Consider the following 18,355-nt stretch of genomic DNA (forward strand, 5'->3'; position numbering starts at 1 on the left):
CTTACCCTTCACTTAAAGTATTCATATGGCAAAGAATGCCCAACATATTAATAGCTGAACATAGATCGTCGCTACACATTTTTTTTAGATCTACGTTGCCTAAAAAATTTCCGGTCCCTTGCCGGGTACTTAGTGCTCGCCAGCCGGGTAATTTAGTCCTCACCTGTGCAGTTGACTCCATTTCCGGCATAACCATTTTTGCAGACACATTGGAAGCTGCCGGCGGTGTTGATGCAGTTGGCGTTGACGTTGCAGTTGTTACCGCCGTTAGGGGCGCACTCGTCCTTATCTTTAGAGAGATGAAAAGCACATGTTAGCTTACCATAGCTTCAGCACATTTTCTTTATTAGAACACATTACATTTTTCTCGTGGTGTTGACATTTTAGAGCTACAGATCTTTATTTTTTCTGTTGTTAAATTATCGCCTCACTGGTTTTTATTAAGGGACGGCGTGACCAACTATAGAGCGCTAGGCTGCTAACCCGAATCCGAGTTCGAATCCGGGTCTAAGTCAGTAGAACGTCCTGAGTCCACCCAGCTCTGATGGGTACCTAACGCATGTTGGGGAAAGTAAAGACGGCAGGGCAAAGTGCTGACCACAGCTTCCCTTCATATGCCGATGCCAAGAAACACGTGAGCTCTGCCCAATGGATCGCTAGGTCTAAAGAGGATTCTTGCCTGGTTTTCGCCGTGTTTCTCGGTTTAGTTTAAAAAGTTTAAAAGTTTGTAAAAACAAAAGTATTAAAATCATTAAAAACAATATTCCGGGATATTTAAGAAACCGCATTCACCTTTAAGGTTAAATTATTTTAAAATCAATTTTAATTTTGTAGTAAAACATCAAACTTTTAAGATTTTATTAAATGAAATAAATTAAAGACGTTGAGTATCACTATCTTACCTGTGCAGTTCAAGCCGTCGCCTTGGTAACCTTTGATGCACACACACGTGTTGACGTCATTACAGAGGGCGCGGGGAGCGTCACAATCGTTGTTGCTACCACAGAAAACTACAACAAATGTTTTTTCTTTAATTTCAATCTATTTTGGCATTAACATGCATTTTAAAAACACATTTTGGTCGAAATTCAGGGGCAGAACTACCATGCAGCAAAAACCACAACGCCCGTGAGGTTGAGGAAAGGGGGGAGGGGAATTCGGAGTCAACAGACCAAAGGCGCGCGACATTTTGACCCCTAATACTTAAATGTGTTGGGGAAACCCCCAATATTTAACTATTTAAAACAAAGAATTTGCTTAATTTTATCTGACACCTTCGAGTCCATTGCTAGCAGATTACATTTGAATTAATTACTAAACTATGTCCAACACAATTTTAACAAACTCACAGACACACTTGAAGCCATCGCCAACGTAATTCCTCTTGGAGTCGCAGACACACTTAAAGCTTCCGGGGAAGTTGCTACAGATGGCATTGGGGTCGCAGGGGTTAGAGGTCATACACTCGTTGATGTCTGAGTGAGAGGAAAATAAAATGTGATTTGCATTACAAAGGGATTGTTTTTCATATAAAACATCGGGTATGATTAAATATATATATATATATATATATATATATATATATATATATATATATATATATATATATATATATATATATATATGTATGCATGATGAGAGAATAATATGATCAATAACTTACCGGTACAGGTGTAGCCATCACCTTGGTAACCAGCATTGCAGACACACTTGTAATCTTTGCTGCAGGTTCCATACTGAGGACAGTCAGTGTTGGTTGCGCACGGCTTGTAAGCTGAAACACGGGTGTTAAATACAAGTCGGCTGGCAAATTATCTTTCTGGTTACCTCCCTTACAATTATATTTGTTGTATTATGGGAAATAATCAGCATTTCTCTAATTTTTGTAAATGCTGAAACACTGTTTTTTCTTCTAAATTGTTACCTACGTTTAATGATTCTCATACACAGATGGGCATAATCTCACATACTATCTCATAATTTAAAATAAAAAATTCCTAAGCTTACTGTAACAAATATACACAGAGTAAATTCCCGAGACTTACCAAGCTTACACCCAGTTCCGCCTACGGTGGTTTTGAACCCGTCCCCTGTAGCACCAGCGGGGCACGTACATGTGAAAGAGCGGCCGTCTGTTGCGTCCTTGCACTGGGCGTACTGGTCACAGCTAACGTAGGCGTTAAAGCTGCAGTCACCCTGGCGGTACCCGCTCTCTGGGGACACGGGAGAAACAGGTTTAGTAGGTTTTGTAGAGACAGGTTTAGAAGGTTTTGTAGAGACAGGTTTAGGAGGTTTTGTAGAGACAGGTTTAGGTGGTTTTGTAGAGAAAGACAGGTTAAGAAGGTTTGGTAGAAAAAGGTTTAGAAGGTTTTGAAGAAACAGGTTTAGGAGGTTTTGTAGAGACAGGTTTAGAAGGTTTTATAGAGAAAGACAGGTTTAGAAGATTTTGTAGAGAAAGACAGGTTTATAAGGTATTGAAGAAACAGGTTAAGAAGGTTTATAGAAACAGGTTTAGGAGGTAATGTAGAGAGACAAGGCAATGATGTACTTGAAGACCTAGAATGTTACTGAACATGAGATTTATGGAAAGTGTGGATCACTAAAATAAAAATAAATGGTCGTATATATCGTATATAATGGCCTTTATCGGTTTTTAGAGGGTTTTGTAGAGACAGGTTTAGAAGGTTTCGTAGAGACAGGTTAAAAAGGTTTTGAAGAGACGGGTTTAGAAGGTTTTGTAGAAACAGGTTTAGAAGGTTTATAGAAACAGGATTAGAAGATCTTGTAGATTCAGGTTTAGAAGATTTTCTAGAAACAGATTTAGAAGGTTTTCTAGAAACAGGTTTAGAAGGTTTTGTAGAGAGAGGTTTAGAAGGTTTTGTAGAGACTGGTTTAGAAGGTTTTGTAGAAACAGGTATAGAAGGTTTATAGAACCAGTATTAGAAGATCTTGTAGGTACAGGTTTAGAAGGTTTTCTAGAAACAGGTTTAGAAGATTTTGTAGAGACAGGTTAAGAAGGTTTTGTAGAGACAGGTTTAGAAGGTTTTTATAGAAACAGGTTTTGAAGGTTTTGTAGAGACAGGTTTAGAAGCTTTTGTAGAGAAAGGTTTAGAAGGTTTTGTAGAAACAGGTTTAGAAGATTTTGTAGAGACAGACAGGTTTAGAAGGTTTTGTAGAAACAGGTTTAGAAGGTTTATAGAAACAGGATTAGAAGGTTTTGTAGAGACAGACAGGTTTAGAAGGTTTTGTAGAAACAGGTTTAGAAGGTTTATAGAAACAGGATTAGAAGATCTTGTAGAAACAGGTTTAGAAGGTTTTCTAGAAACAGGTTTAGAAGGTTTTGTAGAGACAGGTTTAGAAGGTTTTCTAAAGATTGACTTGTTCAGAAGGTTTTATAGCTAGACAAACAGGCTCAAAAGGGTATATGGCGATACAAATATGTTTATAGGGTGTTTTAGATACAAAAAGGTTTATCTTTTGTAGAGAGAAATAAGGTTCATGTTTTCTAGCAAGACACAGATGTTCATAACCACTAGGCTATAAGGTTTTCTAGCGAGATTGACAGGTTCATAAGGTTTCCTAAAGACACAAGACACCCAAGCTATAAGGTTTCCTAAAGACACAAGACACACACGCTGTAAGATTTCCTAAAGACACAAGACATACAAGTTATAAGATTTCCTAAAGACACAAGACACCCAAGCGATACGATTTCCTAAAGACACAAGACACTCTAGCTGTAAGTCACTAACAAACAAGTTCCTCACGTAAACAAACGTAGGCGTAGGCCGTTGCGTTGGTGCTCAGTTCACATGTTTCTGTAGCAGCACATGGGCTGGGGTCACATGGGTTTATGGTCGCTGGAAGTAGACGAAACAGGATTACATTATGTAATGCATGTAAGTAGACGAAACAGGATTACATTATGTAATGCATGTAAGTAGACGAAACAGGATTACATAATGTAATGTTTGTGGAAGAAGACGAAACAGGATTACATTATGTAATGTTAGTGGAAGCAGACGAAACAGGATTACATTATGTAATGTATGTAAGTAGACGAAACAGGATTATATTAAGATGTAAGGTATGGTAGATGGAAGTAGACGAAACAGGATTACATTAAGATGTAAGGTATGGTCGCTGAAAGTAGACGAAACAGGTTTACATTTTGTAATGTTTGTAATTTGTCGAAACATGTTTATATTATGTAGAGTTTGGTAGGTGTAAGTATACGAAACATGTTTATATTTTGATGTTTTGTATGATAGCTGGAATTAGACGATACAGGTTTATATTCACATGTAACGCATGGTAGGTGAAAGTAGACGATACAGGTTTATTTAATGACGGAGTGTATGGTAAATGAAATTAGACGATACAGTTTTAAACTCAACAGGCAAGCAGTGAAACAGTACGGTATTGGAAAATATTGAATATGCATCAGATATAATTATTATACGAACGAGTGGTAGGCGAAACGGAACAGCTGGAAAACTTAAGCAAAGCATGTTGCATAGAATTATATTAAAATTATACTTGAACCAGTTACACTTAAAACTTTATGCTAATAGCCTCCCTTTCTGCAGTCTCAACCATTTGTGTTTACTTTCAACATTTTCATATCATTACAAAGTCGCAGTTTTTAACTAACAGATGGGGAATAATTTCTTCCTTTCTTATTAACATGTATATTGATTTTTTAAAATGTTTTTCGTTCATATTTGAACAAGTTTCAGTTAAATTGCTGACTAGCAGAAAGGTCGGTAATTCATTAGTAAAGTAGAACACGATTCAAGAGGCAAACTTCATGATCATAACATCTGTTCTGTAGTCTGAGTTCAGTTTTTTTCATCATCTTTTCCATGTTTGTGTCCAAGAAATATGGGGCCACCACAGAAGGCTCCCTCCACTTCTGTCGGTCATTGGCCATTTTACTGATAGTCCGCCGTGATGTGATTGTTGGAATTGTTTTATGTGTGTATGTGTGTTTTATGTGTTTGTGAAAGTGTGTTTTTGTGTGCATGTGTGTTTTATGTGCATGTGAAAGTGTGTTTTTGTATGCATGTGTGTTTTATGTGTATGAGAAAGTGTGTTTTTGTGTGCATGTGTGTTTTATATGTATGTGAAAATGTGTTTTGCGTACATGTGTGTTTTGTGTGTATGTGAAAATGTGTTTTGCGTTGATGTGTGTTATGTGTGTGTATGTGAAAATGTGTTTTGCGTGTATGTGTGTTTTGTGTGTATATGAAGTTGTGTTTTCTGTGTGTGTGAAAGTGTGTTTTGTGTGTATGTGAAAATGTGTTTTGTGTATATGTGAAAGTGTGTTTTGTGTGTATGTGAAAGTGTGGTTTGTGTATATGTGAAAGCGTGTTTAGAAAACATTGTGCAGTGATTTGACATTTGTCTACGTTTAATTTGAATTGAATATTGTAAGGGAAACGTCAGTCGGGGCGCTTTGAGGCATCCAGGAGGACTGAGTTCGTGTTCTTGTTTTTCAAATTTTGTCCCCGAGGGGTGGGGGGGGGAGGGGTGAGTGGAGAGTCTGGACGTTCTCCGGTGGTGGAGAGGGGGGTGTGGTGGACATCATGTAGCCCCTCTTCCGGGGAGATATCTGAAAGAAACTCTGAACATCGCAGTCACATATTGTATGGTTAGCGATACAACAACTGCAATTTACATGTTAGGTCATAGATTAGACAATCACACTTTACATGTTAGGTCATAGATTAGACAATCACACTTTACATGTTAGGTCATAGATTAGACAATCACACTTTACAAGTTAGGTCATAGATTAGACAATCACATATATAACTGTCATAGATTAGACAATTACATATTATACTTAGGTCATTTATTAAACAATCACATAACATAGCTGAGGCCATATATTAGAAAATCACAGATACAACTATGTCAATAGATTAGACAATCACAGATATTGCTGTCATAGAATAGACAAACACATATTATACTTAGGTTATAGATTAAACAATCACATAATATAGCTGAGGCCACCAAAGATACAACTATGTCAATAGATTGGACAATCACAGATATAACTATAGCCAAGATTAGAGAATAACAGCGACCATAGTAATTACAAAAGATGAAACTATATTTCAACCACGATAACTTCGTGGACAATAACTATAACGATGATTTGACAATAACTATTTTAAGCTTTCTTTTATATACCCTTATCTCAAACAACCTTGTGTTTTTTCCTGGCATTTAATTATTTACCACTCTATCTCATTTTATAAAATTAATTGGACGTCAGTTATTGAGCAAGAATATAAACAGTATGTAGATCTAGTATAATTTAACAGCGGGTAACTACTATAAACCTACTCTACTGTTTACAAACAAGCACCCAATGAAGTATAGCACACGGCTACATTGGTATGCTAAAATCCCGTTGGGGGTGGGGGGGGGGTCATCCACATCTTTCTGTCTCTCTTTTTTTCTCTCTTTCTGTCTTCTCTCTCTCTCTTTCTCTAAAGCCAAAGGATTTCCTTTCCTCTTAAGCTACCCTGAGATATTAACCTACATCCCGTCAATACAACATCAATATATAATTAACGCTTAGAGAAAATAATACCGTTTTGTATTAAGATTAAGAAAGCTTAATATATTTTTAAAACTGATTTACTGATGGCTATAGGGGAGTTGATTACATTTTATTTCTTACAATCGCGCCGGTGGAGGTAATTAATTCTCCAGTTTCAGGCTAGAGGCGCCATCTGGCGGTGGTACTTAACGTTCCCCCAGCCTCGAGTCACAGCGAGCAAACCAAATACTCCGCTACGCTTGAGTGGCCAGTGCAACATTTGGGCCGCCTCGTCCTACCTTACCTTATACAGGGGTTCTTATAATCCATTTAGAAATTGAGGCCATCTTTTATATATTCGTATCTTTTATGAACAGTTTTGTATTGTTTGTGCAACTTTGGATTAATTTAAGTAGTTTTTCGTTAGCCAATTAGAAATAGGGACCATCTTTTATAAACTCAAACATTTTCTTAACATTCTTAACACTCGCTCCAATGTTCGGGCCACCTTGTATTATCTCAGTGTGTCTATTCGGCCATTTAAAAAATTTAGGCCAAATTTATTTACCTCACAAAATTGACAATAGTTATTGATCTAAAAGAAATTTTAAATAAATCGTTCCTGTCCCTCCCCTCCCCATAAGTGACGTACGTTCAACATACATATTTACGTATATATGTTACTAATACAGGTATGTACATACATTTAATATTATGCTCCATCTATTAGTTTTAGGCTAAATTTTAGGCAGAAATCCTGCATTAAACACTAGTCTAAACACGGTTCTAAGCAATAGAGCAGATTTTAGCGTAAACAATATACTAAACAATAAGGGAAACATTTTTGTACACAGTGATCTAAATACTAGACTGAATAATGATGCAAATAATTGTGTAAATAGTGGTCTAAATAATAATACAAACAATAGTCTGAAACACATGACTTAACACACGGAATTAAAAGTTGAAGTAAACACTAAAATAAACACCTCAACACTACACAATACGTAATAAATAGCACTAGTTAATGAAATGATGCTGTTTTCTTCCAATTACTCTCAAGTTCGGTCCAGAAGCATTATGAAACATTACACGAATCAAATCGTTTAGCTATCTGCTTGCATTCCGATGTCAGCTCCTTAGCCAAACTATTATATATTCACTTCTCGAGTGAGAAAAACGACCCTAAATTCACTATGAAGGAAATGTCAGCGTACAACTAGTGTTTATTTCGGTGAATAAAATATATAAAATATAGATTGAATAAAATATAGATTACCCTCTTCTCTGTGGACTAAAAGACCTCAAATGAGAATAACATAGGTTCACTAGAAAGCCCAGCGTAATTAAAGTGGAAAAGATAAAAGTAGGAATACAAACAGACCGAACGGGTATCCTTCCTGACTTAACAATGGATAGGGCAGAAGAAAGACAGTTCGTATGTTTCTGTGACCTCGGCGTAAGAAGGGATGGTGTGTGGTCAGCACTTTGCATAGCCGCTTTTGCTTTCTCTAGCGTGAGACAGGTACCAGTTAGAGCTGACTGGACTCAGAACGATTACAGTCTCGAGTCCTAACTCAAATCGGAACTTAACACTCGCAGTCAAGCGCTCTACCACCCGACCACACCATCCCGGTGCTCAAATTGAGAAAATGTTTGTCAGGCAGTAATCAGAAAAAAAGCCCCACCAGTAGATAAGGATGTTCAAAGACTTGGACAAAACTTAAAGTCCCGACACGTAAACCCGACATGTAAACCCGACATGTAAACCCGACATGTAAACCCGACATGTAAACCCGACATGTAAACCCGACATGTAAACCCGACATGTAAACCCGACATGTAAACCCGACATGTAAACCCGACATGTAAACCCGACATGTAAACCCGACATGTAAACCAGACATGTAAACCCGACATGTAAACCCGACATGTAAACCCGACATGTAAACCAGACATGTAAACCCGACATGTAAACCCGACATGTAAACCCGACATGTAAACCCGACATGTAAACCCGACATGTAAACCAACTCGTACCTGCATCAGCCCTCAGCGTCAACACTATGGCCAACACACTCGCAATCACCACAGACCTGGTCGTCATGGTAACAGATATGTATCAAGAGACTTGTTTCTTATATCCAAGTTCCGAGAATCCCTTGTAATCAATTAATTGTGCACCTATTTCTGGAAATCGAAAATAATATATATTAGATAACAAAAGTTATGAAATTGAAACTATACCAGCAGTTTTCTGTTTAAATTCTGGAAACAAAAATGCGAGAATATTTTTTTTTATCAGACATTTATTACACACATTACTCTGATCTGTTTCCGGCACAATAAAATATTTTTAAAAATATTTTAATAGTTAAATGTATTTAAGATACAAGATAATACATTATTTTATAGTAGAAGATAATACGAATGGGGCAGGAATAATGCAAATCTAAGACAACCGGTCTTATGGATTACCGGGAACTGAAATGTCGTTTAAGCGGATTGAGATCCGACTCAGCAGTACGGATATGGAAAACAGCAATGTGGGATGATGTAAAATTGAGTGAGGAAAATATAATGCATGTCGTAATGCTGTAGTTGGTATACTTTTTGTTTGTTTAGAAAAAATAACTCCATGCGAATCTTACGGCTAGTAATATTAAACAATCTTCAATAATAGACACTGCATAAACACTGCATTTGTAACTAAAAAATCTGGTCATTTTGTGCCGGATACAGCCGTCGACAACAAACTTGACTAAACCACGTCAGGTCCTTACCTAAAAACCTTTGACAATTTGTTCCCATTGATCTGTGCTTTTTTAATTAAATTCCATATTTTAAAGTTACCTCAGTTTAAAAAAAATCCATTTTTTTATAATAAACTAGAATACCCGTCATCCCTTGGATAACTGTGGGTTTCGGGGGTCATCCATCAAAAAACATCACGTCTGTCACTCAGAGGCATAGCGAGCCTTCCCGGCGCCCGGGGACAAACTTTTCGATTTTAACCCCCCCCCCCCCAAGATTTCGATTTTCAACCCCCCCCCTCAAACTTTTGATGTGCACCCCCTCCCCCCCCCCCCACTCAAACTTTCGATTTGAACCCCCCTCAACCTTTCAATTTATTTTTTCAAACCATTTTGGCGCCCCAACATACGTCCCCCCCCCTTCACCTCCCCCCCGCCTCCCCTTCCCCCCCCCGCCTCCCCTTCCCCCCCCCCCCCCCCCCCCGCCTCCCCTTCCCCCCCCCCCCCCCCCCCGCCTCCCCTTCCCCCCCCCCCGCCTCCCCACCCGCCCCCCCCCCCCCTCCTCGCTACGCTACTGCAGTGTCACTTATCGTCACAAAAACAGAGCCCACATTCAAAAATATGTTTCTTAACTTTTAAAAAACACCGAAAACCACCGATTTCGGACTATCCCTTCATATACTGACGTCACATGTGACCTACTCAACTCTACTTCACCTGCCCAGTGTCCCGCCAAGTCTCAGACAACATGTTTTTATCGTTTAAAAAACGATTCCAGCCGAGCATGTCTCTGACCACACTATCCTTTCATATGGTTAGGACAAAGAAACAGATGAACTCTACTTCACCTGCCCTGTATCCTGCCAAGTTCAGATCATTATCATTTTTTATCATTAACATCTAAAAAAAAAAAAAATTGAAAAAAAATATCATTGACATATTGGTCTAGAACCTGTACCACTCGCATGAGAGCGGACTACGCTACAAACTTAGCTATTTACTCGTGACGTCACAAATGAATTTTTATACTATACTTTGATGCAACTTGATTCCGAGCGTCTAGTCTAGAAGTAGTAACTTTCAAATTAAATTTTATCTTAAATTAGCCAAACAAAGATTTATATAAAATAATTAAGGCCTGAAATAGATTCTAGATGTATTAAGGCCTGAAATAGATTCTAGATGTAGAATTTACATTAAGTCTAGATTTAGAATTTACATTGAGTTTAGTGACCTAGATCTAGATCTAGGCTAGATTCATAAATTTCCTTCGACAGCTGATCTTTAGATCTAGAGAAATTTATTGTAAAACTAAATGAAAAAAGACAGTTGAAAATTGATATAAGTGTTGGAACGTAATAAATACAGCAAACGGACGTATTGTTAAAGTTATGACCGACAGAAAATTAGATTTAGAAACGCGTTAAACTTTGGAATGGGAACACAATTTTCTTCGATAGACGCCGCCATTTTATTGTACGAAAGAGTCAACAAAAAACTCTGACGTCACTATCAAGGGACGTCACTATCCCCCACAAAGTTTATTCAAAGTATTAACATTTTAAAAAAAATACGGTTAATTTAACTATGAATAAATCAATAAATTAATTAACGTCTTTAAATAAATTTGTGATCAACAGTCTGTCTGCATTAAAAAATTATTCTCTACCTGCATACCATTTTACAGCTTTCCAGATAGAGTCGAACATATCACAATAGTCGATCAGGCAAACAAATAAATATTCAAACATGTAAACAAAGTTGAGTTTTAGTAGTATATAGATTACAAAGTAATTGTTACATATACCAGGAGTGCATGCAATTTTGTTGTGATGGTTTTATACGTTTGGTTTACTTAAACGAGAAAAAACAAACTTGAAGAAACAATAACAACAAACATTTTGGGCGTACAAACGATATTCAGTTTTAGACGCTTAGATTTTCATAATTAAAATATAGTGGTTTATTTGATTGCGACTTTCACTAAAGAATTAGTGTAATAATTGTAATTTGATTTTCTATTAGTTTTTAAATGAACTGATTTAGTACCGAACAAAATAGTTTTCGCTTCAAGTGAACATGCAAGATTACGTAAAAAATGTAGTCGCCATTTTGCTCGATATATCTGCCACCTAGATATGTAGTTTTCAAGTGACGCCCTGGGCTCACAGACCCCCCACAACCTCCAATGTTACGCCACCCGAGGCTGTACACTTCAGACGATGATTAACACAACAGGGAGAGGGTGAGTAATATTCTAGCCGTCTGCTGAATGTATTTGATTAACAACTGATTTACCTACTTTAAACACGTGTCACGAGCAACTCAATTAAAAATCGCAGCTTTAAGCGAGAGCATTAGAGCTTATGATGGTAATCATCAAAGTTTCATAAAAACAATCAGTATCAGCTTTCGTCAATGATTTAAAAAGAAACTTAAGAATTTTAATTCTAATAGAGGCATAGTTTTAAGATTAGTATTGCAATCTACCTATACAGATCAGCGTGGATGAGTATGTATCATACAAGTGGTAAAATGATTATGTGTGGACAGTGGCGTAGCGAGGTCGGGCAGAGGCGTAGCGACCCTTCCCGGCGCCCGGGGACATACTTTCAATTTGGCGCCCCCCTCGGGAGCAAATTTTCGATTTGCACCCCCCCCCCTCGAACTTTTCATTTGCACCGCCCCCTCAAACTTTCGATTTGCACCCCCCCTCTAACTTTTCATTTGCACCCCCCCCCCTCAAACTTTCAATTTGGCGCCCCCCCTAAGGTCGGCGCCCGGGGACATATGTCCCCCCCCCCCCGCCCCCCCCTCGCTACGCCTCTGAGGTCGGGTGTTACCCGGCGCGGCACTTAATGGTGTCCCTCCCCCCCCCCCCAGAAGCGTAGCGACTCTTCCCGGGGTCAAACTTTCAATTTTTCGATTTGCACCCCCCCTCAAACTTTTGATTTGCACCCCTCTCCCCCTCAAACTTTCGATTTGTACCACCCCCCCCCCTCAAATAATTCTCTATATATTTTACTATTTTTTGCCTTGGTGTCATTTCCCCAAATGGTGTCACCCATTGCGGTCCGCCCCCCCACCCCCTCGCTACGCCTCTATGTGTTGATAAAACCTGCAGCTTACATATGTTTTAGATCAAGCAATAACTTAAGAGTAAAAACATGACTACTGAAAAGTTAACTACATTTAAAAAAATTTTTTTTAGGTGTATTACTGTTTAATATTTTTAATGTTACGAAATACAGCAAGATTTTATAAATTGAGTATACATGATGTTTCTAAAAGAATGTCGTCAACTCAAGGAATGTTTTGGCTGAATTATATCAGTTTGTATCGAATCGCATTTAAAATGTTAAGCAGCTTAGAATTTTAAAAGGATTTGAAAAAAATTGTGTACAACTCATTTAAAAAAAATAATTACCTTCTTACAATAAATGCTTTGATAAACAAAAAGTAGATAGCTTTAGCGAATGTAAACTCAATATGAGGTCAATTAAAACTGAGGTCCTAGTAAAATATCTGAATGTGTGCATTTTTCGTTCCGTCTACTTTTGATTGTAATGTAACTAATTTCCCAGCATTTGTGGGCTAGTAAATAAGATGTAAATGTAGGCAATCTCAATGGAACGATATGACACATTGTACAAATATAAAAATTGAATAATTTTTTTCCAGTATATTTTCGGACAAACGACACTTGGAAATATGGCTTTAGCGCAATTGACCCATTCGTACAACGACAACATTGTCGCATTTTAGCAATGTCCATTCGGGAAAATAGCCATGGGGCAAACAACATTTAGACAAGCGTCTATCGGGAATTATTCTTAGATCATCTAATGCAGGGGTCTCCAAACTACGGCCCCGCGGGTCGATGCGGCCCGCTAGGTCCTCTCATCCGGCCCGCGGAGATCTTTTTGTCCACGGAAAAAAACGTTTGTTGGAGGTGGCTGAGGAACTTTGCTCAGAAAAATGAAAGACATGCCTGGAAGAAACTGCCCCCGAACTGAAATTTGATAGTTAATGCGGCCCTCGGACTGAAAAGTTTGGAGACCCCTGATCTAATGTATAGAAGAGTTCCCTTTTCGAATCTGACGGTCCACGGGGCAAGTGAAGTAGAGGTCCACCTGTTTCTGTAACCTCGGCATATGTTAAGAAAGTGTGGTTTAACGTTAGTTAGGTACTCATTAGAGATGGGTGGACTTCGGGACGTTCTATTGACTTCAACACGGATTCTAACTCGACCCTTTCGGGTAGCAGTCTAGCGCTCTACCGCTCTACCGCTAACCTACAATCGAATACTTTGTTTAATAAAATGGTTACTCTGTAACATATCTTGTATAATAGAAAACTATACATGGCCACAATTTTGAAGAGTTAGTAGTTTATGAATTGAAGTGTACATTTTTATTTCCCTCCTTATTAAATCCATGAGATTTGGAGAGGGGGGGTAGTGAGTGAAAAGTGCAGGGTGGGGGAAAATCATTTACAAACTAAATTAAACTACAATGTGTCAAAATTTCAAACGCAAAGAACCATTTTGCTTAACCTAGAACTAACTTCATATTTATAACGTTCTGAGTTCGTGTTTTCAAATGTCATCTTGTTTAGGCGGCGGGGGTCGAATTGTGAACCATTCGACTGCGAAGTGTCGAGTTCGGATCCCGGATATTCCGTCCATGAGTCCCCCCTCCCCCCCGCTTATTCACGTTAGATTAAGTAAAGGTGGCTGGGCATAGTGCTGGCCACACCATCCCTTTATATGCCGTGGTCACAGAAACAGGTGAACTATTTTCACCCGCCCCTGTGGACCATTAACTTCGTAAGAAGTTTTTGTTTTTTGTTAGCTAAATTTTATTGTGAAAATATTAACCCATTTGAACTCTCCACTCCTTTCTTTTATATCTGCGTGCTATTCTATTCCCCCCCCCTTCCATTAGCCCACCTGTGTATCGTACTCTCATCATATTCTCGATGGGAATGCTGGCAGTGTTTCTTCCAGACTTTTTTCTCCGGGGGGGGGGCGCTTGAAATTTTCGGGGGGGGGGGGGGGGGCGATAGACTTTCTTCGGGGGGGGGGGGCGGACACGGTTAAAAGTATATATTTTCTATATAAATTATATAAATTTCATTTCGTTCCGGGGGGGGGGGGGGCGGTAAAAAATTTTCGGGGGGGGGGGGGGGGGGGGGCTAAGCCCCCGCGAAGAGATGCCTGGAAGAAACTCTGAATGCTGGATTAGATTTCACAAAGATAAACTTGATTTATCTGCTATAAATCTTGTTTTGTTACACACCGCCCACCCTTTCACATGAACACACTGATCAATATTGTCATTAATTTTGTCATTAATATGTTCATTAATATTGTCATTAATATTGTCATTAATATTGTCATTAATGTTCTCATCAATATTGTCAATAATATTGTCATTACGATTGTCATTAATATTGTCGTTAATGTCATTAATATTGTCATTAATATTGTCATAAATGTTCTCATTAATATTGTCATTAATATTGTCATTCATATTGTCATTCATATTGTCATTCATATTGTCATTCATAATGTCATTCATATTGTCATTCATATTGTCATTCATATTGTCATTGTCATATAAAGTCACTACAAAGAAGGCGTTCATAGCGGTACAGGGTAGATATGTGGGGAGGTAAAGATAGACACAATACTCTGACTACACCCAGCCTTCCCTTCTCCCCGTCCTTCTTGAACTAAACAGCTGTTTGTATCGGTAATGTAGAGAGACAAGGTAATGATGTAGACAAACAAGGTAATAATGTAGAGAGACAGCTAATGATGTAGAGAGACAAGGTAATGATGTACTTGAAGACCTAGAATGTTACTGAACATGAGATTTATGGAAAGTGTGGATCACTAAAACAAAAATAAATGGTCGTATATATCGTATATAATGGCCTTTATCGGTTTTAATTTTATAAGCCAATTGAGCAATATCGGCCTTAGTTTTAGTAGCCGATTTTGCGATAATGGCCTTAGTTTTAGGAGCCCATTTTGCCAAATCGGCCTTAGTTTTAGGAGGCAATTTGTCCCATCTGTCTTAGTTTATGCAGCCAGATGTAAACGTTTTTAAAATTATAATCCTGGAATTTACATATCTACATAGGTCACCCATTAGCAGTCTTCATCTTCGTTCTTAATTTTAGTGTTGGAAGGTATTCCCTCAAACACAATTAAATATTACGTGTCATCTTGTTATGGGCAACATAGGCCGTTGACTCCGAAATCACCCTCCTTTTTTTGGATTTGCTTCCCTAGCCTTTGTCCAACCAAGAACAAACTACAAGACAGCCTCATCTGCCCCACGGTTCGAACTCGAGACTTTTCGGTTTAGCAACCATGAGCTTTACCAACTCAACTAAACCGACCCGATTAGCAGTCTAATAACTGGAGTTTTATTTAATTAAAAAAGTGCGATTTCGCTCAGAAATATATATTTTTGTTGACTTTACATTTGTTTGAAGAAGTTTATTGCACGAATTTGGTTTGTGTACAACTAAAACAATAGATTCTTTTACTTTCGACATGTTGCTAATTAAAAAAACAAACAACTTTTGCCAATAATAGAAAATGGATGCATATTTCTGAGTCAGCATCTAAATTTGTTTTGATCTTTGTTTTCTTTGAAGATCTTTGCTAAACGTGTGTGTTTTGTTGTGCAATTTTAAAACACAGATCAACTTTAATAGACAGAGGCGTAGCGACCCTTCCCGGCGCCCGGGGACAAACTTTTCGATTTGCACCCCCCCCCCTCAAGATTTCGATTTGCACCCCCCCACTCAAACTTTCGATTTGTGCACCTCCCCCCCCCATCAAACTTTCGATTTGCACCCTCCTCTCGAGATTTCGATTTGCAACCGCCTCTCAAACTTTCGATTTGCACCCCCCTCAACCGTTCAATTTATTTTTCCAACCCATTTTGGCGCCCCCTAAGGTCGGCGCCCGGGGACATATGTCTCCCCCCCCCCCTCGCTACGCTACTGTTAATAGACCAAAATCACAATTAGTTATAAGATTTGGTATACTTGTGTTAAATTTACGGGCAAAATGAGATAACTACATTTAAAAACATATTTTTTATGAAAATCGACACAATTTTTTTTTTCACGTAAGTCAGTGAACCGTATCACGATGCAAGAAAAAGTTTTGAGAATACGCGATTATCAATTCAACCATTACATTATTTATTTTCTTACAACTACCGATTCAGTTTTTAAAACTAATCGAGATCACCGATGAGCAAAAAAAAAATTATAAATAATAATAGTAAAAAAATAAATAAAAATAAATCAAGCAGAACTCACCCTAAGAAGTACAGTTATCCATACCTCACAGTTAGGCTCGCACGAGTGGTCGGTCCTGAAAGAATGTTTCCTTTATATGGCTATGCCGCTAATCTGCATTGATTTCACGGTATATATATATTTTTTAAATCTTGCTTAGTCGGCGCCCAGGGCTTTACCATCATGGTAGAGTCACACAACACGTAGAGAGGGCAGACTTCACACATCAACTGATGAGGCCGCTTAGTAAACTAATCAAGTCGACTTTTCGAGAAAAAATTACTTTTATAGTCTTAATTAAGTGACAATTACAGTACTATAATAGTTTTTGTTCTAAATAGTAAACAATAGGTAATAATAAAATAAATAAAAAACTTGTGAGAATAGATGACCAATTAAAAAAAAATTGATATCCTCAAAATCAATCAGAAGTGAGTTAACAGGTTTTGCTACTAGACTCTTTATACTAATGCAATGAAAACAACTCTTATTGCTAAACATATTTAACACCACAATGTGGTTTGCAGTTGTTTGATTTTTAGAAAAATAGTTTTCAAAAGAGCATCGGTTTTGCGATTTTTACAAGCTTAAGACACAGTGTATCTAAACAAGTAATTAAAAAAAGTCTAGTGACAATTTTAGCGCAGTTTCCTTATGTTATCTAAAAATAGCTCTGTCGTAGCGTAAATCAAGAGCAGGGTTAGTAAAACCATTGGTTAGTTATTAAAACGTTTTTTATTAATTTTTTTTTCAGTATTTTACATGTTTTATTTACAATAGAGTAACATGACTAAAAACCATTGCGCGCCTAGCTACCGAATGTGATGTCGCAGCCATTGAACGTGATGGCGCAGCTATTGAACGTGATGACGCGTGTGGTGTGGTTGGAAAAACATGCCTACTAATTCGGTCCAAATTTTAATTAATTCAAAAAAAATTTTGTGACCGAACGAAAGGATATTTTTGAAAACTTTCTTTGGCAATATTGTTCTAAATTATGGCAGGAATCGATTGGTACATGTTTCAAGTCGCTAAGTGGTCTGGTTGCCGAGATATGGGCCAAAAAACTGCATTTTTTCGAGGTTTTTTTGGCTTTTTCGGGAAATCCATGAAAGAAACCCGGAATTTTTGTGGCCTATGTTCATCCTCGTAACTTGCTTAACATAATTGCTTTTTGTAACTAGTCATCGATATTGCTTCGTTGAGGAGGAGATACGACTTAAAGCCCGGACACACATTCATACATCCATACATTCATCCATCCATACATTCCCAGAAATGACGAGTTAATAAACGCAATTCTCCAGAATGGAAATTGCGCTAAAAATACAATTAATGATACGGGGTTAGATTTAATCGAGATCGAAGCCACACGTGCAAAGGAATAAATCGATTGATTTTCGTCTCGATTTCAAGGTTATTTGATCTAGTCGATTGGATAGGATGAAGCTTTTTTGATGGGTTGCTGTGTGTTAAGAAATATTCGGGTCATGTGACTTGTGTAAATATGTCGGTCATGTGACTTGTGTAATATGTGTGTCATGTGACTTGTGTAATATGCCGGTCATGTAACTTGTGTAAATATCCAGGTTATGTGACTTGTGTAAATATGTGAGCCATGTGACTTGTGTAAATATGTTGGTCATGTGACGTGTGTAAATATGTGAGCCATATGACTTGTGTAATATGCCGGTCATGTGACTTGTGTAATATGCGTGTC

The 18,355-nt window shown here is 38.0% G+C and overlaps 1 protein-coding gene across 1 annotated transcript in view; it reads right to left on the reverse strand.

The window, feature by feature from the left end:
* The window catches only part of LOC131936362 (uncharacterized), a 73,958-nt gene extending 57,191 nt beyond the window's left edge, over nt 1-16,767 (reverse strand). Inside the window, exons 1-8 of the mRNA XM_059293345.1 lie at nt 16,657-16,767; nt 8,597-8,746; nt 3,768-3,860; nt 2,046-2,213; nt 1,664-1,774; nt 1,350-1,475; nt 903-1,010; nt 164-289 (exon numbers count right to left, since the gene is read on the reverse strand). Of these exons, the coding sequence (XP_059149328.1) occupies nt 164-289; nt 903-1,010; nt 1,350-1,475; nt 1,664-1,774; nt 2,046-2,213; nt 3,768-3,860; nt 8,597-8,663 (799 nt within the window). The 5' untranslated portion in view covers nt 8,664-8,746; nt 16,657-16,767. The remainder of the gene's footprint in view (nt 1-163; nt 290-902; nt 1,011-1,349; nt 1,476-1,663; nt 1,775-2,045; nt 2,214-3,767; nt 3,861-8,596; nt 8,747-16,656) is intronic.
* Nucleotides 16,768-18,355: the final 1,588 nt, after the last annotated feature.

This window comes from Physella acuta, unplaced genomic scaffold (genome assembly GCF_028476545.2).
Source record: "Physella acuta isolate Inbredline_101_S28 unplaced genomic scaffold, ASM2847654v3 ptg000005l, whole genome shotgun sequence".
Taxonomy (NCBI): Eukaryota; Metazoa; Mollusca; class Gastropoda; family Physidae; genus Physella; species Physella acuta.